General features: G+C 41.0%; 1 protein-coding gene across 1 annotated transcript; it reads right to left on the bottom strand.

Annotated features, from left to right (window-relative positions):
- Positions 1-713: 713 nt before the first annotated feature.
- slc7a11 (solute carrier family 7 member 11) lies at positions 714-11805 on the bottom strand (the record flags this gene model as incomplete). The annotated part of the gene is made up of 12 exons (XM_079744282.1): positions 714-769; positions 1015-1192; positions 1901-2050; positions 2767-2863; positions 3385-3488; positions 4770-4893; positions 6230-6274; positions 6713-6812; positions 8148-8273; positions 8740-8855; positions 10264-10390; positions 11508-11805. The coding sequence occupies 12 exons, from the start codon at positions 11803-11805 to the stop codon at positions 714-716; spliced, it is 1521 nt and encodes a 506-aa protein (XP_079600408.1).
- Positions 11806-22693: the final 10888 nt, after the last annotated feature.

Here is a 22693-nt window from a genome sequence, read left to right as displayed (position 1 = left end):
AAACGTATTTTAATACATCCATGGGGATAAGCAGCACATGCAGACACGAACATTACAGTTTAGATTTGTGAAAGAAACGACTGAAATGACTGTAATAACAACCTACTCTTTACCGATATTAAATGTTTGGTTGACCGTTGACATGACCTGTGATTGGGTGAGAAAGTAACCGTGGCGACGGCAGGACTTTTCTGAAAAGTTCCTTTATTTTCCACCTGAAGCATCGTTCCATTTTCAATGGCCACTAGCACGGTGGCCATTGAAAATGTTAAGGTGCTTCAGGTGCTTCTGGGGCAGGAGTGCGTTCCATTGTTTACCAACCATGGTTCCTGAAGTGTTTGTGACGTCAACTGTGACACAGCAGAAAGAAAACGTTAAAAGGCATAGTCCTACCTGTCTAACGTCAATGAGAAATGAGGTAAATGGCCTATTTTGTGCAGGCATTTATGTGCTCAAAAACCTGCATCTGCATACAAATGTGGGTGGAAAAAGGGTATTAGTTAGTTTAGCACCACTAGTTTATCTTCTGTCTTACTCTTGAAATACATACGTACCCTGCACTAGTATTTAGCTTACGGAAACAAAAACACTGGTTCTATTATTCCTCCTTCTGATATGCTCACACAAAAATGTAAAAGATATCAACAGATCCACTTCTTGAAGTATTGTTCCAGTACTGTTCAAACTTTGAGGTGATCCACTGCTGGAACGTGTTAGGCTTCAGCAGGAACAACCTCCATGACAATCTGCATGGATCTGTTGAAAGAATCTGAGGACAAAGGAAAGTTCATGAATTGTACATATGTAAGACAAAATTGCAATATATGTGACACAATATGGCACAGTAACATGTCATTACTCATGTTAACATCCTTGCATTACAATATTAGTTGTTTTGTATGTCAAAAGGAAGTTAGATTAAATACAATCTCTTTCAACATAAGTAATAGAAGCGTTAGTAGATGTGCTGACTGTTTATCACAGTCATTGTTATAAGCGTGATGAGTGTGGTACCTAGACATCTCTGGAGCCACTTTGGTCTGTGGTCAAACACGATGAACAGGTAGTAGGCTGGGATTCCAGTGAGGGAAATGGCAAAGCCTATCCCGGTGTTGACGGGGTCGGAGTACAGGGACAGGAAGACCATGAAGAAGCAGGTCAGGCAGAACAGAACCGGGATGACCAGAGGGACCTGGAAGGGAGGACACATGGAAGCCTCATTCAATGTCTCCATGACTACATGTGGAACATAATCGGAATTTTTGAAACCGTTTGAGATGTTGCATCTATCGGCTATAACAGATCCACACTGACATTTTAAAACTGTATATTCATTGAAAGGAACATTATACATAAACATATTCAACCTTTGAAGGTGCCTTCAGGTCCTAACCCTCAAAACCTTGCAAGAATTTGTCTTCACCTTTAGATGGTACACATTTTACTGTGGGGAAGCTTTATGATGGAGCTCTTTATCGTTTGCTGTAGGAGTCAAAAACATCGGCGAATAGCCCCATTTGAAACCCCATGTCAATGTCAACTGTGGGCGGTCCAGACCAATTTCCCCTAGATTGTTCATTATATATATTGCTAACAATTTGTACACACATCAACCAGTTATAAAGTTCATCTGTTAATCAGTAAATTCTAGAGCACTGATTCATTTTAGCAATAGCAAAATAGCAATTAATAAAGTATACACTGTATAGACCTATATTTCCTCAGCAAAAGGATTACCTTTTGGAAAGGGTAAAAAAGTGGCCAGAGGGTCTCAATGACACCGTGTTGGGTCTTTCGTTGTAAAATAGATTGTAGAAAGCAGATTTCTGACACCCTCACAGTTGTGCGCCTATAATTTGCCAGGTCCCAAGAACCCGGTGGAGGAGGTGATGACACGCACCTTAAAGGGCCGGGGGAGGTCAGGCTGTGTGAACCGAAGGTAGATTAATCCCAGCACGGCCATGCCAATGAACAGCCAGCGCAGGAAGCTCATGAAGTTTAAAAGGCTGTAGATGTCTCCCACAAACAGCTGGAGTAAAGACATCGGGTACTGTGCAATGAAACGAGCACACACAAACATACACGCACACACACACACACACACACACACACACAGCAGATGTCAGGACAAGGACATTGTTGGTGCAGGGGTTGGGTTGTATGGATGCGTAATGTTATTGTCCTTATTGTTTCCCAATGTGAGGTGGTGGGGTTGAAGTATTTGTCGTTACTTTTTGCTAATGTGTGATTAAGTTGTGCATAACAGTTAATAAATTGCAGGGACAGCTGAAACTGAAGAAATTGAAAGGATTAAAAAACATTACATTCCCCTGCGGGTAGCTGCAACACATCATAAATCTTTACTAATTATGCAATAATCTCCAGACACACATTAATGGAACTGGCATCATTTTAGGTCCCTCGTATTAAGGACATCCCAACGGAAAATAATTTCCATTGTAATGTACTCCAGTATTTATGTATGTGTTGGCCATGTTTGGGGGACTTAATATTGCACATTAAAGCATCAACGAAACCTGGAGTGTGTCCTGCTGAAGTGTGTGTCCCTGCAGTGTGTGTCCCTGCTGTGTGTGTCCCTGCTGTGTGTGTCCCTGCAGTGTTTGTCCCTGCAGTGTGTGTCCCTGCAGTCTGTGTCCCTGCAGTATGTATGTGCCAGTGTGTATGCATGCTGGTGTGTGTGTGCCAGTGCATGCTGGTGTGTGTGTGCCAGTGTGTGTGCATGCGGATGGTTCTGGGAGGCCTGACCATGGTGAGGACTGCTGCCAGGGGGGTGTGTCTGCGGATGTGGATCATGGACAGAACTTCTGGAAGTTGACCTTCACGAGACGCAACGTAGAACATTCTGGTGGGACATGTTTACACACACACACACACACACACACACACACACACACACACACACACACACACTCGATGGTACTGACATCAGCATGATATCCGGCTACAGGTTACTTCATTAACGTTGTTCTTTATCGTTCTGACATTATAAGCTTATACCAGTCCTATTGAACATTGTGTGAATGGTAGTTTCCTTTTTGAAAGAGAAGCACACTATACTTGAGGAAGGTTGAACGGAGAATCACTCGTTATCTTTGAACGCTACACACTGGTCTTTGAAGGCAGGGCCATAAAGCACATAAATACTTGTGGCAACACGTGTTCAGACAGGGAGAACACTAAGACTATACATTAGAGCCACGTTGGGGGTTGTACCCAATACCGGGTAGGATCATGATCACTGAGCAACCGTCACACCCAAATGGAACCACTCATTATTCTGTCCACATTAGATAACACGTGTGTGTTATTACAAGAAATGGCACAATAGATTGATGGATGGGTGCATGAGGAAGAGAAAGGTACCTGGAAATGGCAAAGATGCAGCCGTTCATGGAGCCGAAACAGGACAAGGCCACAAACAAAGGGACCACAATGGAGAAGTTTCCCATCACCTTACTTGCAAACTCCTGGAAGTGATAAAGATGATATAAACATGTATTAATGCATATGTTATAATCACAGGTGTTATCGAATAATACTGCAATTTATTTAGCCATTTAAAAAAAAAAGGCAGCTTTTGTTGCCTTTTAGAGCACATTAAACATTCTTTTATGTCCCCATTGTTGAATTGCAGGGTTAGGATCGCTCATATAAGCAAGGGAGCAAATCGAATCGACACGTTTAACCGGTACTTCTAGACAGAGCAATTTATTGCCAAACTGAGTTTAAGACGTGAACTTTTCTCGGTGCACAAATGTCGACACAGGATGGAGGAACAAAGTGGATTCCTCCTGTATCCAATTGCATCCGCTTAAGAAACGCTCTTCGCACAACCCCTTAAGGTGCTTCCAATCACGACGAGTGTGTACGGAGCAATACATGTAACCCCATTAGAGCGGCGCTTATCCAATCAGGGCTCTTTGAGACAAGAGGCTACGAGCACCTCGGGCTGCAGTGTCGGTGCAGGTGTGTGTGTGGGGGGGCTGTTGGTAAGACTGTTGCGTGATGCAATTAGCATCACTGGGGAGGAACTAGAGCTATCGCATTAAAATCAGTCGAGAAGGCCTGTCTGCTAATGATGACAACTAAAGTGCACATTAGGGGTGAACACACACACGCACACTTCAGTGGATAAGAGACGAGCCAACGCAGGGCTGTGGGTCGGCTGGACCCATCTCCATGACAGTTACTGGAGCTCCAGTCTGATCAGCCCTTCTCCGGAGGCAACGGGATCCCTGACCCCTTTTTTATAGGGCTGAACATTCTGAGGACCCCAACCAACAAAATCAACATCCTGGTACATGAGGGCAAATCGCACCACGCTAAGGGATAAGTAGTAGTTTGCTATGAATCAGGACCTTTTATGAGACCCTTCTCACCTTATAAATGATTGTTATTTCTTCACAGAAATGTCACAGTGATCCACTGCTTCTAAGTCACACATTTCCTGTGAGCCCATGTTCATTTTTAGGGGGTTTACAATGTGGGAAAATGTGGCCGTGGCCGAGGCATCACCGGGATGAGACTCTGTCTGCGTCTGCATCTGTCTGACGATCTCTTCTGTGTTGTTATTGAAGTCAGTGGTGTGGAGAACACAAAGGGGCTTTGATGAATCTAAATCGATTCGTTAATCCAAATATATCCCCATGTGTATGGACACCGACCTGTTGTTTCACTCGCCCACGCAAGCTAATAACATAAGAGCTGTGCATGTGTCTGAACCCCGTGGCGTGGGGGTGGGTGGTTACCACGGCGACGGCCTCCGAGGCCAGGAGCTCATCTGCAGACATCACAGTGTAGTACGCCACGTTGATCAGCACGTAGCAGAGGGACACTCCCGCCATGGAGATGCAGATGGCCAGGGGGAGGGTCCTGGGGAGGGGGGGGGGTGTAAGGATAACCTCTGTATCTTATAGACTCATGCCCCTATGGCTCCATATTGATAACCTCCGCATCTTATAGACTCATGCCCCTATGGCTCTATATTGATAACCTCCGCATCTTATAGACTCATGCCCCTATGGCTCCATATTGATAACCTCCGCATCTTATAGACTCATGCCCCTATGGCTCTGTATTGATAACCTCTGTATCTTATAGGCTCATGCCCCTATGGCTCCATATTGATAACCTCTGCATCTTATAGACTCATGCCCCTATGGCTCTGTATTGATAACCTCCGCATCTTATAGACTCATGCCCCTATGGCTCTGTATTGATAACCTCTGCATCTTATAGACTCATGCCCCTATGGCTCTGTATTGATAACCTCCACATCTTATAGACTCATGCCCCTATGGCTCTGTATTGATAACCTCTGCATCTTATAGACTCATGCCCCTATGGCTCTGTATTGATAACCTCCGCATCTTATAGACTCATGCCCCTATGGCTCTGTATTGATAACCTCTGCATCTTATAGAATCGTCCCCCTATGGCTCTGTATTGATAACTTCTGCATCTTATAGACTCATCCCCCTATGGCTCTGTATTGATAACCTCTGTCTGTATCTACAGACTCAGGCCCCAATGGCCCCATGTTGATAACCTCTGTCTGTATCTACAGACTCAGGCCCCAATGGCCCCATGTTGATAACCTCTGTATCTACAGACTCAGGCCCCAATGGCCCCATGTTGATAACCTCTGTCTGTATCTACAGACTCAGGCCCCAATGGCCCCATGTTGATAACCTCTGTATCTACAGACTCAGGCCCCAATGGCCCCATGTTGATAACCTCTGTATCTACATGGTCATAAAACAATGGTTCAATGGTCCATTAAAATGACTCATGCAAGCAATTTGACTGTACATTTATTTATTTTTACCGAGCAGACATTAAGAAATGCCATCGAAAGGTTCCACTACAGACCTCAGGGCTGTTTTTAACCATTAGGGGGCAGTCAACTCATATAGGTAGTCTAGGGATGCATTAAGCTTTGGGCCAAAGATGCCTAAAAAGCCTTCCTGGACAATTGTCATGTCAACCAGTCAATCTTGCTGTCCTTGGTATGTGTTTTTCCAGGCTGTAATGATAGAGCTGGACCATCTAAAGTGGTCCAAGAAAAAAGGCTTGCCACCGTGATCCTATCAACTCAATTTAAGTGTATTACAGAAATAAACCATTCAAAGCACCAAATGAAGCTTCATAAAACAACAATAATGAAAGGAACAACGTAGGGGATAGAGGAAGATAACAGGGAACTTACTTCTCCGGTTTATCCACCTCTTCGGTCACAAAGTTAAGATAGAACCTATTAACACAAAATGTATCGTTGTCCGTAAGTCTGTTCACCAAATACCATATAACACAATCATACAATACATATGGTATAATTATATAAAATACATCATCAGCTACTGCTATAAGAATAATAACACAGGTTAATAACATTTGCAAGAGACACTTTTCAAAACTTTTTGACAGTTATTTTTGAGCTATTGCGAGAACCCGTGTTTTACTCACAGCCGTCTCACTGTGTTTGTGTTTGTGTGGATTTATGTGTGCATGCGTGGCTGTGTGTGCACATGTATATATGACTGTGTGTGTGTGTGTCTGTGTGAGCGTATATGCGTGTCTTTGAGTGTGTGTGTGTGTGTGTGTGTGTGTGTGTGTGTGTGTGTGTGTGCATGCATGTTTATGTGCGAACGTGTGTGTGTGTGTGTGTGTGTGTGTGTGAGACAATACCTACCACCCAGCGTAAGCATACATCCCAGAGTAGAAGGCCAATGGCAAGTCAGCCAGGTTCATAGTGGTCAGATCAAAGGCATTCTCAAAATTCCTTGTCTCCCCTGAAAACACACACTCACACACACACACACACACACACGCACACAGACACTCACACACACACACACACACACACACACGCAATGAGTTTACATGGAGCTTCATTGAATGGTTCAACCTCCCTCCTTTGTATTTCTGATGCAAGACAAGAGACATCAACAATCTGAGTAGGGTTTATAAAATGTATCACCTTCCTAAATCATGGAGTGGAGCCCCACTACGCTTTGTGCGAAAAACAACGAAGCCTGAAGCTGAGCAGGTGCATCCAGACAAACCGTTCAGGCACCAAATCGGCACCGGAAGAGAATACAGGACGGCTCATTGGTACTGATCGAGGCCGGGGGGAGAGGTTATGTGTGTCTTGTGGGCTCCCCCCACCTAGCTTACCTCCTAGAGGTGAGACAGTGGGGGTTGAATTGGTTGAATTGCATGTAGCTTGTTTTTTTCTGGTTCCTATCGCAACTCTGCATTTCATCCAGTTAAACATGTTGACGCTAACATTTTGATTGTTAGCGTCAATCCTAACATATGAGTGGGAATAGATGAGTTGATTTGCTTGATTTAATTTGAAACATCAAGTCAATGTTGGGTGCGTCAACATCAAGGCTGCCTAGAACAAATATGCTGTTGATTTGACATATTATTATTTTATATATTTTTAGACAGCTAAATGAATGGAATCAGATTATGAAAATGTATTGCATCAGGCTCGTTAGGTATAATGTTTTTCATGGCAATTAGATTTGGTGTGAACGCGCTGAACAGGAAACTTCTTAGTTCTTGGTTGATCCTCATATCGCATGTGGGTTCCAGATAACGGATATCCAGGCTTCCTCTCCCGGCTGCCATTGTTAACGGTCTGATAAGCACATTGAGATTGAGTTGAAGTTGATTGATGACATAACTTATACGACCAGATTCAGTATCAGCATACACTCTGAACACTTTCCTCAATATATTGGCCTAACAAAGCAAATAAAAAGCTAAATCAATGATTCGACGATGGCCGATGGGTTCTGAGATTGTTGCTCCACTGTTTACCTGCATTCAGCCCAAGCCCGCTCCAACGTGACTGGTCAATGCTATTCGGCCAACAAACGGAAACCATTACGCTTCCAGTAGCAAAATCGTATACCCTTGCCTAGAGATTATGCATTGATATACAGATATCTGTTCATAGAGATAACATGCTCAGTGACCCTGCGACAACAACCTTTCCTCATCACAGGCTTCTATCACCGGGTACGGGGAGCAGACTAAGCTAGGGAAGGCTTAATAGATGACACCTTTGTCTGTTGAACGGTACCCAGTGTGACATCATGTGATGAGCAACTCACCTTTAAACAGCAGGTACATCCCTGGTAGTATAATGATTGAGATGGCGAGAAGTTTGGCGACCGTCAGGAAGATCTGGAAGCGGGCCGTCCAGGTGACACTCATGCTGTTCAGATACATGACCGCAGCTTCATGGAGAGGAACCACAGACATTCACATATTAATAATGTATACTTATCTATACATCTTGGTGCTTATCTATTTAGATTTTCTTTTACTTTTGCAACGTCAACCGTTACATTTTCATGGGGTATTCAATAAGGTGTCGAAAGATACTGGGTAAAATCCCAGACGTCTCCAGCCTACAGAGAGCCAGACAACCCCAACCGGTTCGTAAAGATTTGTATCTGTATTCACTTTAAGTCAATTTGTAATCAAATGTTAAATTAATAAAACGACTTCAAACAACATAACTCTCACATATTCTCTTTGAGCTATACATATTTTATGTAGGTATATATATATATATATATATATATATAAATTGAGCTGTGTAACTATTAGATAAATGTCTGTAGAGAAAGGTAGCACAAACCAATGGTAGATTGGTCTGTACATTGGTCAAACAGGAAGTCAGAATGTCAGAATGTATACTCAGGCCGATGGCAGCAGCCAGCTTGGTGGCCATGGCTGGGACAGGACAGGGCATGAACAGTGGCTCCAGGATGTACTGTCCAAAGGCAAGCGAGAGCACTGCCATCCCCGCCGGCCTGAGGAGAAAGGTCCTACTTAGTAAACGCATATTCATACATACATATTCATACATAGAGGTTTATGAGAATCATCTTTTTGTTTTTGTAATATTGGTTACCAGTTATATAAATGTTTTACATTTTAAGAATCAAATATTAGATTACAGTGCATTTATCCTCATCTAAATTGCATTTCTATTTCTATATCTCCGCCATCAACGTGAGAAATCAGAAATTGCTCATCTCTTTTATTTATTTCCGATCTTTTATAACTGAATAACTAATACGAGGCAACTCTCGATGCAGTCACATTACTACTAACTAAAATTTATTTACTCATTATCAATACAACCGCATCCATTGAGCATGTATTTCTATACTGTTTAAAAAATAACAGCCTAAGCCACCAGATAATCATCTAGATTAGACTATAGAGTTTCTGTATCAACTATGTTGATACAGAAACTATTGTTTTTTTTTTCATGTTCTCCGTCAGTTAAGGCCTATTTAGTATTAATCAATAAAACCATGCATTAACTATTCTATTCACATGGACGATGTCCTTGTAAATAAAATGTGCATGTACATCATGGATTTGGATGGAATGCGTTTGGTCACTGACCCTAACCCTAACCTTGAACAAACTCAAACTCTGGGACACAAACATAGGCCCCTCCCAGATCATAGGCCCCCCCTAACCCTACCCCAATAACAGTGTGTCTATGTGTATGTGTGTGTGTGTGTGTGTGTGTGTGTGTGTGCGTGCGTGTGTGTGTGTGCGTGCGTGCGTGCGTGTGTCCGTGTGTGCGAGTGTGTGTGTGTATGTGTGTGTGAGCAAGAGAGGGGGGCTTTACAACTCTTAACAAGAGCTTGGTTCTTACAGGAATGTAAATAAGGTCAGCCTGGTATAGTTGTGATCGCCTGCTCAGCATCTTCATCCCTCCCCCCCCCGCCTTAATTTCCCACAAAATCCATTAAACTTCCTTAGCTGGAGGAGGCCAAGAACTGGAAGAGGCTCTCTCTCTCTCTCTGTCACTCTCTCTCTCTCTCTCCCCTTCGCCCTCTCTCTCTCTCCCCCTCTCTTTCTCTCCCTCTCTGTCTCTCTCTCTGTCTCTCTCTCTCCCCCTCACCCTCTCTTTCTCGCCCTCTCTCTCTCTCTCTCTCTCCATCTCTCCCTCTCTCTCCCATTGGCTCTTGTGTACCATTCCTCCTGTTCATTTCCCATCGTTCCCATTGAATCTTGATCTGGGCCTGAGGCGGGGATAGCAGAGAGCTTATACTAGCGCTGTTGTTTGCTTTGCGCTCCTGCTGCTTACAATCCCTATTTCCCAGGGGCCCTTTCACCCCCCCCCCCCCCGTGTGCCTAGAGTGCATCTCTCCGTTCTTTAGGAGAATTCCATAATTGACGGAGGGATTCTCCACCTACCTGATAGAAATAAGGTCAGACCATATCCGTATGAAGGCTAGCTGGGGACCAAAGGCCTCGAGGATGTAGGTGTAGTGTCCGCCTGATTTGGTGATACAGGTTCCCAGTTCTGCATATGAAAGCGCTCCTGCAATGCAAAAGTGGTGAATGATTGATTTTGGTCCTATGAATAGCACAGTGGTTGTAAACATGTGTTATCCACACCTGCCAGACATCCGGCATGATTAGGGAGTGACTGACAAGGAAATGTTCAAAGCTAGGATTGGACATATATTTTAGAAGCATTTGTGGAAATTGTCTTTACATCACGACCACAAACTATGAACCAAATGCTGTGATAAAGAATGTGTTTCTGTGTTTTCACTCCTTCCATAGGCCTGTTCAGCTGTAACCACCGTGCCTGTGCATTCATTGCATGACCCGAGTCTTCCACAACTCTCTCAGACCTGCTGCTTAAGAAAGCGAGTTGGGTGAGTCACCTGTTTCTGGGGAGTGGCTTTGGAGGGTGAATGGAGGTCTAATCTTTACTTTGGTCTTCCCTACCTTTAACTTTAGGATGGAGCTTTATCTTCAGGTGGGAGCATTAGCTGCTAAAAGAACCTGACAATTAATATAAAAACCAATATATTCAATAACTATAATTTTGTTATCTATCACAATTAAACTAGAAATGTTCATATTTAAAAGAGATTCTTTCATCAGAAATATAATCAGAAGGAAGATTAAAATTTTCAATTTCCACATTTCAATATGTTTTCAGTCCATGTTTTTGAAATTGCTAGAGATTATCAGCTAAAGAATTAGACATTGACATATTGACATTTCAGATTTGTTCTTCTGTTGGGACAACTGTTAATGCTTGAAAGGGATCCATAGCTGATTTACAATGTAAACATTTGCTTTACTTACTAATCATCTTCATCTGACCATGAACCACAATAAAATAACATGTAAATGAGAACACAGTTGTGTGCAAATGGAGTGTCTTCCCAATAAGGAAAAGGATTTCATTTCAGTCACGTGACTGGATTGTACTCCTACTATATTTTGAAGTACCCAATAGGAGGAGTTTCCATGTAATATGGGCTTTTCTCACTGCAGAACTAGGGTAACATTTATCCCAACTTCTGTTTCAGAGTACATGACTTTATCTCATCTGGCCTTGCCTAGCGTTACTTTCTTCTTACCTGAAGTAGTTGAAAATAAATCTTAAACATGTTATTAATCAATCTACTGGGACTCACCAAAGAGGGACAGCACGCCGCATGCGATCCACACCACCAGCGACATTCCCACACTGCCGGTGTTTTTCAGAATGCCCTTTGGGGCCACGAAGATTCCCGCTCCGATGATGGTGCCCATGATGATGGAGATACCCCGGAGCAACGTCACCTTCTTCCCCAGCTCCACCTTACCGTCGGGATCCTCTGAACCCGGGGCTTCACAGCTGACCTCGGAGTAGCCAGCTCCGTTCTGGGATGCCCCGTGTTTGTTTGCTCTGCTTCCATTGCTGACAGCGCCACTCTGAGACCTCCTGTTCATGTTAAAAGCCCACAGCCTCTCTCTCTGACTGGAGCGTAGATGTGTATCTTACGACACCTTTGGAACCATCTGAAACTCACCACATAGTGTGTGTGTGTGTGGTGTGTGTGCCTTTCAAAGTTTTAAGCTCTCACTTTTCCTGAACAAAGACACACCCCCTCCGAGCACACACAGCACTGAGCACCGACAACCTCCGACACACACACACACACTCTCCAAACATCTCCCCCGGGGGGGCAAGCCTATTCAGTCCTGCAAATCTTTTGAAAGAAAAAAAAGGAGAACCGTATCCTCCTCAGGAAAGAAAACTATCTCCCCCACTAGGTACAATTTCTGCGTTGTTTCCTCCTCACTGACATAAGGTAACACCCCCTCTTCCTTCTGACATATTTTGTTATGTTCATTCTTGTCTCTACAAACTGTACTGCCAATCAAAGCTGTTGGCCCGCGGTGTCCTTTTCCCAATTAGTCATTTAGAATTACTATATAGAATTACAACATTCCGGACTTGGTGTCATACTACCCTTGCATCACCTTGAGAATCAAGTTGATCCAATCATCTCTCTCCCCCCCCCAGAGGGTATGTGATCCAGTCAGCTCTCTCCACAGGACCCCCCCCCCCCCCCCCCCCCACCAGACATACACTTTTTGCGCCAGGCTTGTCACTACTTTCCCCACGTTTCCTCCCCCCAATCTATGATCTAGCCTCAAAGAGCGAGGCCCCCAGAACCCCGCCCTGGTGCCGGCTGTGTGGGGGGTTTCAACACGCAACACATTAAGATAATTTAACATACCTGCAGGACCCTGGGAAGGCTGAACATGCCTGTTGTTCAATAGGTTGCATAGCGGATCTACCTTGCTTCATAAATATATATATAAATATATATATATAAAAAAATAAATTGTCAACACACAACTAATTTGTACCTGAAGTGGATGAGCCAGTTTGGCATAATAAGTCTTTAGACAGAGACCAACCGTTACCGTTGATTTACTGTCAAGACACTTAAACACAGACGCATGCACACGCACACACACACACACAATATGTCATGACATTCTTATGAGTCATCTACTTTTCTGCTGAATCACAATGATAAGAGTTGTAGCAACAAGGCCTTGTTCACCATTACATTTCCTCTAAAATCACCTTTTATACCGACATAATTGTATCATTTAATTTTAGATTTTCACACTATAAAACCAACGATATGCTATATGTTATTCAATAAAAAGGGGTTGACATGAAAAGAAACCGTTGGTTGTGATGAATTATCCTCAAATGAAAGCCACAAACAGTTATGAGGAGCGGCACTAACCTGTAATACTGGAGGGCAGGAAATAGGACAACTCCCCAAAATGAGGATTCCATTACAGAGTTGACCAAAGTCCCAGTAGTAGTTCATTACTAAAATGCTAAGAGAAGGAAACATGAATTGAATACAAGACCAATACAATAGCACCTATCACGCAAGTCCTTTAATATACACTTATTAACAGTCAATGAGTACTATATGTTGTCAAGGTTGATAAAATGTGAATTACATGTACTGTAAATACAATGTTATAACGGTGAAGCATAAAAACACACTTAAAGACAGCTCTTTTGAAAAAAAAGAATAATAATAACACATAACAACTGTGCAATAGTAAGAATTCAGAAAACAACGGACTTGACTCAGACGAATCCGAGTCCGGCTTCTCCATAGCCTAAGGGGATGGTTGAGAATTTTTCTGGCTGGTCTTTCTGTTACTGTATAAAGACAACACAAAGAAACATTAACAACAATAGACAGTTAGCAGACAGGTAACAATTAGCAATTAAGCCGTTTAGACATAGATTCAGCAAAAGGGGTTGTAGTTCACTATAAGGAAGGTGTCCCTGAAGTTCCATACACACAGTGTACATATCTGTGTTACAAAGTATACTTACTCTGTAATGGTGATTTAAAAAATATATATATTATTGACTTACATTCAGATAGTTGAGGGGTCAGCACAGAAATAACAACTTTGGATTACTCTGTAATGGTGATTTTATATATATATATATATATATATATATATATATATATATATATATATATATATATATATATATATATATATATATATATTATTGACTTACATTCAGATAGTTGAGGGGTCAGCACAGAAATAACAATTTTGGATTAATTTAAACTGTATCATGGACAAGACAGATTTGGGAGCATTACTTGGCCCCCACCTGACAAGCTATCACGACAGTATTGTAAGCCCAAAAGGTTTGCCGGAAAACAACTAGCTAGCTAGAACCAGCTAACGTTACTATAGGATTACTTTCTTAAACTTAAAGGAAGAGTCATCCTCCAGTTCGGACCTCTTTCTCTTATCCATGTTTTCCGTGCTTGGGCCTGACTTTTGTCGGTCAGTTGTTTTTTTTTTAAATAACTTGGTTTGCGGTGCTGACAATTCCGACATGTTCTCCAAATGTTCGTCAAACACTTCGTCAACCATAGGTGTCAGGCCGCCAGCCACTTGCAGAAACAGAGCTTCCGATTTTACCCTTACCGGTAACGCTTTATATTAAGGTCCTTGTATTAAGCCTTTATTAATATGTAATAAGACCCTTATTATATGCTTATTAACATTAATTTGCGTTAATAAGACTATCTATAATTGTTAATAATAGCGCCCTGGCTATAGCATTACATTCTTATAATTACCATAGAGTCATCCTCCAGTTCGGACTTCTTCCTCTTATCCATGTTTTCTGTGCTTGTTCCTGTCTTTTGTCTGTCAGTTGTTGGTCTGAGGTACACGATTCCGACATGTTCTCCAAACGTTCGTCAAACACTTCATCAAGCATATGCGTCAAGCCATCATCGACTTGCATGAACAAAACTTCCGGTTTAAAATTACATTCAAAATAAAAGCCTTTAAAGGATATGATATGAGGCACAAAACAGATCACACTCACTCAGCATTTGCGGACTTATAACCTTAATAAGCATTGTTCCTTAACGTAAAGCGTTACCAATCTAGTATATGTGGCTGTTACAGACCTATAATAAACCTTTCAAATCTATTTTGTATGTGAAGCTGGCCAACCATTTTCTCTGGTTGAATACCCATCCTACAAGAGTATGATAGAAGCTTTGCAAACTCTGTGAACAGTAATGATAAGGAAAACATTATGTTCCAGAACACAGGAAGCTGCAAATAACATGAAGAGCCTAATCATTAAAGTTAAGTGCTGTGAACCATGTAGCTACTACAACAGACTGCTGGTCTGCCAGACAACGTTGTCATTTAGGTGTCACCTGTCACTGGATAGACCAAACATCACTGGAGAGGCAATCTGCTGCATTAGCTTGTACGGCTTAGAGGCTCACACACGTTTGATGTTCTTGCTTGTGCATTAGAGGAAATACATTGTGGGTACAACATCAGGGAAAAAATGACTAGGACGACAACGGACAAAGGCATAAACTTTCTGAAGGCCTTTCGAGTGTATGGGGAGGAGAGAGAAGACGTTGCTGAAGTACAGGAGGAGACAGACTCCATCATCGATGATGCATCAGAAGATGAAAATGACTTAGAGGTGGACTATCAAGATGTGTCTGCCATTATAGGTGACGACACCGTCCTGGAGTACCAACTTCCAGTGCATCAAAAGTGTGCATGCCATCTCCTTAATCTTATATCAACAGTTGATACCAGAGCTGCAGAAGCTGGCAGCGAAACGTGCAAGAGGCTGTCGCTGTCTGCTTTTGCAAAATGTTATGCTCTGTGGAATAAGACCAGCAGGTCAACCATGGCTTTTGAAACAGTGCAACGGGAGTGCAAATTGCAGTTCCTTCGACCCAACCAGACTCGCTGGAGCTCCCTGTTCTTCGCTGTAGAAAGGGTTGTCGGCATCCAGAAGGAACAAGGAGAAACAGCCATTTGAAATGTATGCATTTCAATGGCTGTTTCAGAGCCTGGTGGTTCAGAGCCTCCTGGACCACAGATGACTACATCCTAAAATCTGGCAATATACTTATGTATCAATTAAAATGTAAATCAGTTAGCCTAATTATACTATTCAATATAATAGTTATTGTTTTTGAATTAAATATTTTTTTTAGGAACAAACTACAGATTGACAAGAGTTACAATCTCTGAGAGCTCTTAATTTTAAACACCAGCTGCTTGGCAGCAATAGAATAGTTAAAAAGAATGTGAAAAACTAATTTATTTGAAAATAATGTATCTTGCCACAGGCCTTGACTACATTAAAAACCACTTGGACAGCAGCCTGGATGTCAATGCCAATGTCTGCTCCAACAGTAGCGATGAAAATGACTTCTTTGCACCAATGAAGGCAGGAACAACACAAACAGGAGAGGTTGAGAGGTACCTTGCATGTCCATCCACTGGAGGTTTGGATCTGTTAAATTCGCTCCCTCAAATCAAGAAACTATCATTAAAAATCAACACAAGTCTTCCAGCGTCTGCAGCCTGTGAGAGACTCTTAAGCCATGCAAGGCTCCAGTTCACAAGTAAAATATCCCAAATTCACTGCAAAAATATTAAGAGCCAACTGCTGTTGAAGTTTGACTTCAAAGAGTCACTTCAAAGAGTGATTTATTTGGGAAGGAACATGCAAAAACATACTAGCAAGCTCTCACACAAACCTACAATCAACACTCACAATCACACAGACATAAACTCACACACACTCACAATCACACAGACACAAATTCACACACACTCACAATCAGACAAGCTCTCAATCACACAAACACACACTAAAAATCACACACTCAAAATCCGATTGACACAAACTCGCACACACTCACAATCACAGAGACACTAAAACCAAACAGTTGCTCAAATGGACACACTTCAATTTGCATACAGGCAGAAAATAGGTGTGGAAGATGCAATCACCACCCTTCTAAATGGAATATACAAACATCTGGAATTACCCTCATCATATGTACGCATTCTGTTTGTTGACTTTTCATCAGCATTTAATATGAATCAGTCACATATCCTCATTGAAAAGCTGAAATCAATGGGAGTTAAACTTTCACTTCTGAAATGGATTTATGACTTTATATGTATGTTAAGGCAGGCAACTGTCAATCATCCACCATTAGCACTAATAGGGGCGTGCCCCAGTGGTGTGTCCTTTCCCCACTATTATACATACTGTACACAAATGGCTGTGTGAGCCAAACCCCAGAATGTTCTCTTATCAAGTTTGCTGACAACACTGCCTTATTGGGTTTCTTAACAGGTAATGAGATTAGCTACAGACAGGAAATTGAACAGTTCCATGATTGGTGCAAAGCTAATTCCTTGATTTTAAATACTCTGAAAACCAAAGAAATGGTAATAAATTTTAGGAAAAGGCCCCCTGTTAAACCTGTCACTTTACAGAGGGAATGACATAGACATGGTGGACGAGTATAAGTACCTAGCTACTATCATAGATAACTAACTGACATGGAAGGCAAGATACTCAAACGCACAACAAAGACTTAATTTCTTAAGAAAGCTGCATAGTTTTAAGGCTGATGCAACCATCTTGAGTTTATTTTATTGAACTTTTATACAAAGTGTTGTGACCTTTGCGATTCAGTGTTGGGGGATGTGGCCTGTCTGTCCAGAATAGGAATATGCTGGACAAGGTTACAAAATCTGGAAAGAAAATAACTGGCATGGAGGTGAAATGCGTTACGAACATTGCTGAGAAACATACAATCAATTTGCCCTTGAGGATAATAGACGATCCATTTCACCCCCTCTTCCCTGAGTACTCCCTTCTCTCCTCAGGTTTGCGTTACAAAATGCTTCGTGTAAAAACAAACAGAGCACTGACATCTATTGTGCCAAGGAGTATTCAGTTGATTAAAAGGGGGGTATTCCATCAACCAAGCTAAAGGCAAAGCCAGGCTTATTTATTTCGAAGTCCCATCTGTCGGAAACAAGTGTACCATCAGAAGGTTCCGCCAAGCCTAGTCCTCACGATTTTGTAATAATTCTACATATATGAAGTACAAACAGGGTATATTTTCACTAAGGGTCTAAGATTAAATGATGCAAATAAAATAATTAAATGAATCACTATCTATTGCCATCGTGGATATTTTCTAAACACATTTTTATAAAAAATTATGTATTCTATCAAAATTTGGAACCAGCAGTTGGGTGTGTGCTCTAGCATCTGCCCTGTAGTAAGGGCGACACGAGTTCGCATCCTGGGCACGATATTGAATTCTTCTTTTTGTAATTTCCTTTATATCAGAGAAATTAGGCCTAACAATTGACTTTTTATATAATAAATATTTCTTACAATATCCCTAGAACCCAAATATAACTTGCAAAAACCCATGGTAAAGTTAATGTTAATATTAATGTTACTGATAAGCCTTTGTCACAATGACAAAGACACTGCTGCATGGGAAATTGCAGCCACATAAATTCCATTCAGGTGAGTTTCTCAGCAGGCAGCAAAGACCACTTCTGTTGAGAAAAATACTATGGTCAGTCAATTTAGAATATTCAAAGAAATGGAAAATAAATGGCAATAAAGGTTTATCTATCTATCTACACTGTTCTTCTGTGACACATTTCCTGTTCTCCCTGTACTCACTTTGCATGCCCTGATTCTGGGTGTGTGAGAGTCTGATTGGTCTCTTTTTTCAGCCTCTGTAGTTTCATATGTTAAGTGAGTTTGCCAGCAGGTTTTGATGTGTATTCAATTTCAAGTTTTTGTGTTTTACATACTTTGGGCTGAACATAACTGAAGATCATTTCGTCAGGGCCTGTGACATATTGTAACCTAGGAATGGGTTAAAAATGTTGATGTTCAAAATAATTGCAACAGTTACTATTATTTTTAGTTATAAGTGTATTGGTTTTAATAATATCATTTTGGATAAACCTAATTTATTATAATTGTATTTAAAGGTTGATGTATTTAATTTTGCAGGGTTAATTTATTATTGTTTTAGGTCAAGGTTTTATTAATTTTATTATAAGACCTTATTTATTTAATTTAAAAGGATGTTATTTAACATTATCTTTATTTGAACATTGCTGTTTTATATTTTGTTCGTGTCTATTTTGTACCGTATGTTGCTCTGATTATTTAAAAAATAAATCCAGAGAAACTCAGTACTTGTACTCTTGAGTACTTGAGTATTCTTTTCAATTTTTTTTCTTATTTTTATGAGTTATTTTACTTATACTTGAGTAATTATAATCTTAAAGTAACACTACTTTTACATGACTGAATGTTTTGGCAACTCTACCCACCTCTGCTGTTGGAATGTTATCTTTATTGAAATTCAGATTGGACATTAAAGTATTCCATTCTTTTCAAATCAGTTACGCAAAATAACATTTGCATAGCTACGATTCAATGTGTGCAAACACCTCCCATGATAAATCGTAACATGTCGCAGCCTTTGTCCACAATACTAACTGTGTGTGTGTGTGTGTGTGTGTGTGTGTGTGTGTGTGTGTGTGTGTGTGTGTGTGTGTGTGTGTGTGTGTGTGTGCATTTGATTCAAAAGCAGTGAAGAGTGGAGTTTGCCATTCAAATAAAATGGGCCACAGAAAGTGTCCCAATAGCTGTGGCACCAAATCTGTTTGGGGTGTGTGTGTGTGTGTGTGTGTGTGTGTGTGTGTGTGTGTGTGTGTGTGTGTGTGTGTGTGTGTGTGTGTGTGTGTGTGTGTGTGTGTGTGTGTGTGTGAGTGTGTGTGTGTGTTTGTATGGCAGCAGAGTGTTGCCACTGGTGATGGTAGCAGAAAGAGAGATTGAGAGCAGGAATAAGGATAAAAGGATTTTGTTTCTTTCATTCTTTTGCTTTCCCCTTGTGGGAGGAAAAGTCCCTGGGCCCCCAACCACACACACACACACACACACACACACACACACACACACACGCACACACACACACTCCTGAAAACCGGACACTCTGGTCAAGTTGGTGTGTTGAAAGCAGTTGCCTGGGGGAGACAATGAGAGGGAAACTAGTAAAAAATTAGTAAAAATTCTATAGACTGTTATGAATGGTGAAGAAACCATTCATAACAGTTGTTATGTTGTTAGCATAGATTAAAATAATTTACATCACCTCTCTAAAACGTTTGCTAGATTTGATAACACTCTCTGCTGAAGAGGTTGGATTACATAGGCTTGGATAAGAAAAGATAAAAACAAATTACCTTCAAGATAGGACATATTGAAATCACTCAAGGCGTACCACATGGATCAATTTTGTGGCCTTTGTTGATCCCTATATATATATATATATATATATATATATATATATATCTTTTTAAAACACAACAACATATATATATATATATATATATATATATATATATATATATATATATACATGATGTGGGCATGTCAATAAATGCAGAGCTATGCAAAGCTCTCTGAGATGCCATTCCAAAATCTCTTAGAGATCTAGAAACTTGTTTTAGATAAGGATTAATCAAAGTTGATTATTTTCTCAAAGGTTGATAATACCGAGGACGTTAGAATCTGCACATTGCTGGTGACCAAATTTAGCAGGTCTCATGGTATAAGACTTAAAGTTGACATATTATACTACCAGGTGTGAGTGTGATTAGCCGCTACACGCTAAAAATCTGCCTTTTCTGACATTACAGGTGGGCGTGTCCACCCAGATGTATGACGGAATGTATCTAGGTGCACACACCCACATGTGATGTCAGAAGAGGCAGATTTTAAAAGCGGCTTCCTAAAGGCTAATCACACTCACACGGTGGTATAATAAGGTATTTGGATCGATTATGAATGGTCTTTTTAAAACACAACAATTTGCAAATCAAATAGTTAGGACTATATGAATCATGTTTATCGCTAGTCAACAGGAAGAAGATTGTTCATACGCTACTTCCTGTTATCGATTATGGTGATTTATTATATCGTATTTATTCTATTCTTTAAGATGCATAACAGGGTTTGTCGTCCGCATTCCCCGCAAGCTGCAGGTGGGGCGCACAAAGGCTTCGTTCACACTGCAAGCCATACTGTACGTTCACACCAAAAGCTGTAAAAGATGCAAAGTCGCCGAATAGCTCCAAACACAATTCTGTGTCCATATAACACCAACAACATAGTAAATGTATGTAGGCCTAGAAAAAAATACAGTTCAATGTTATTGCTTAAGAAACAGATTCCTTCCAACTATTTATAAAAAATGCAATCAATAATTTATATACAAATACATGGTTACATATCGATCAGCAACGAGGTTGGAGTAGCCTACCCACATACATAATTGTAATACAGCAACATTGTTAACTCACACAGCTAAACAAGCAAATGAAAAATTAAATACTAACGCAACTGAAATGTTTATTAGGCTATTAACAATATTATGAAAATTATACTGTAATGCACCCGTTCTTTGTCTTTGGATCTTTTGAATAAATGGATCAATACATGGTGAATCGCAAGCAGAGGAACGTGAGTGTCATTGAGCAGCAGCTGAACCAGTCTAAAAATCCCTTTATCACTAAAACACTTTAGTGATAAAAAGTCACCACAGTGACTAAAACCATCAACGTCATTCATGTTAAGTAAAAGGAAAAACCTCGGACACAAGAAGTTAACGGAGCCGTGCAATAGGCCCTCTCGAATGCCGGGCCGAAACAACATTTGTTTGACTACGACTCCTTTCAGCTGCCCACCCCTCCTTCTCCAGCAAAAAATAATAACATTAAACGGCTAATAAAACGCTTGAGGTGGCGTTTTGAAAAGAGAAAACTTAAAAAAAAAATTAGTACATGGCATAAAGATAATTATGAGCCTTTGATTGATATCCAGACTTTTTTTGTGGAGACACATTCCAGTTCCCGACTTGTATTGGAGTGAACGGAGATTCACACGTGGACAAAATTGTTAGTACCCCTCTGTTAATGAAAGAAAAACCCACAATGGTCACTGAAATAACTTGAAACTGACAAAAGTAATAATAAATACAAATTTACTGAAAATTAACCAATGAAAATCAGACATTGCTTTTGAATTGTGGTTCAACAGAATCATTTTAAAAAACAAACTAATGAAACAGGCCTGGACAAAAATGATGGTACCCCTAGAAAAGATTGAAAATAATTTGACCATAGGGAAATGTTAAACTAAGGTGTGTCCTCTAATTAGCATCACAGGTGTCTTCAAACTTGTAATCAGTCAGTCTGCCTATTTAAAGGGTGAAAAGTAGTCACTGTGCTGTTTGGTGACATGGTGTGTACCACACTGAACATGGACCACAGGAAGCGAAGGTGAGAGTTGTCTCAGGAGATTAGAAAGATAATTATAGACAAGCATGTAAAAGGTAAAGGCTATAAGACCATCTCCAAGCAGCTTGATGTTCCTGTGACTACAGTTGCACATATTATTCAAAAGTTTAAGGTCCATGGGACTGTAGCCAACCTCCCTGGACGTGGCCGCAGGAGGAAAATTGATGACAAAATGAAGAGACGGATAATAAGAATGGTAACCAAAGAGCCCAGAACAACCTCCAAAGAAATTAAAGGTGAACTCCAAGGTCAAGGTACATCAGTGTCAGATCGCACCATCCGTCGGTGTTTGAGCCAAAGTGGACTTCATGGGAGACGACCAATGAGGACACCACTGTTGAAAGCAAATCATAAAAAAGTAAGACTGGAATTTGCCAAAATGCATATTGACAAGCCACAAAGCTTCTGGGAGAATGTCCTAAGGACAGATGAGACAAAACTGGAGCTTTTTGGCAAGGCACATCAGCTCTATGTTCACAGACGCAAAAATGAAGCATACCAAGAAAAGAACACTGTCCCTACTGTGAAACATGGAGGAGGCTCAGTTATGTTCTGGGGCTGCTTTGCT

The sequence above is a fragment of the Pollachius pollachius genome (genome assembly GCF_949987615.1).
Source record: "Pollachius pollachius genome assembly, chromosome: 10".
In the NCBI taxonomy this organism is placed as follows: domain Eukaryota; kingdom Metazoa; phylum Chordata; class Actinopteri; order Gadiformes; family Gadidae; genus Pollachius; species Pollachius pollachius.
Note: the sequence above shows the minus strand (reverse complement) of the source record. Positions and strands in the feature narration are given on the sequence as shown.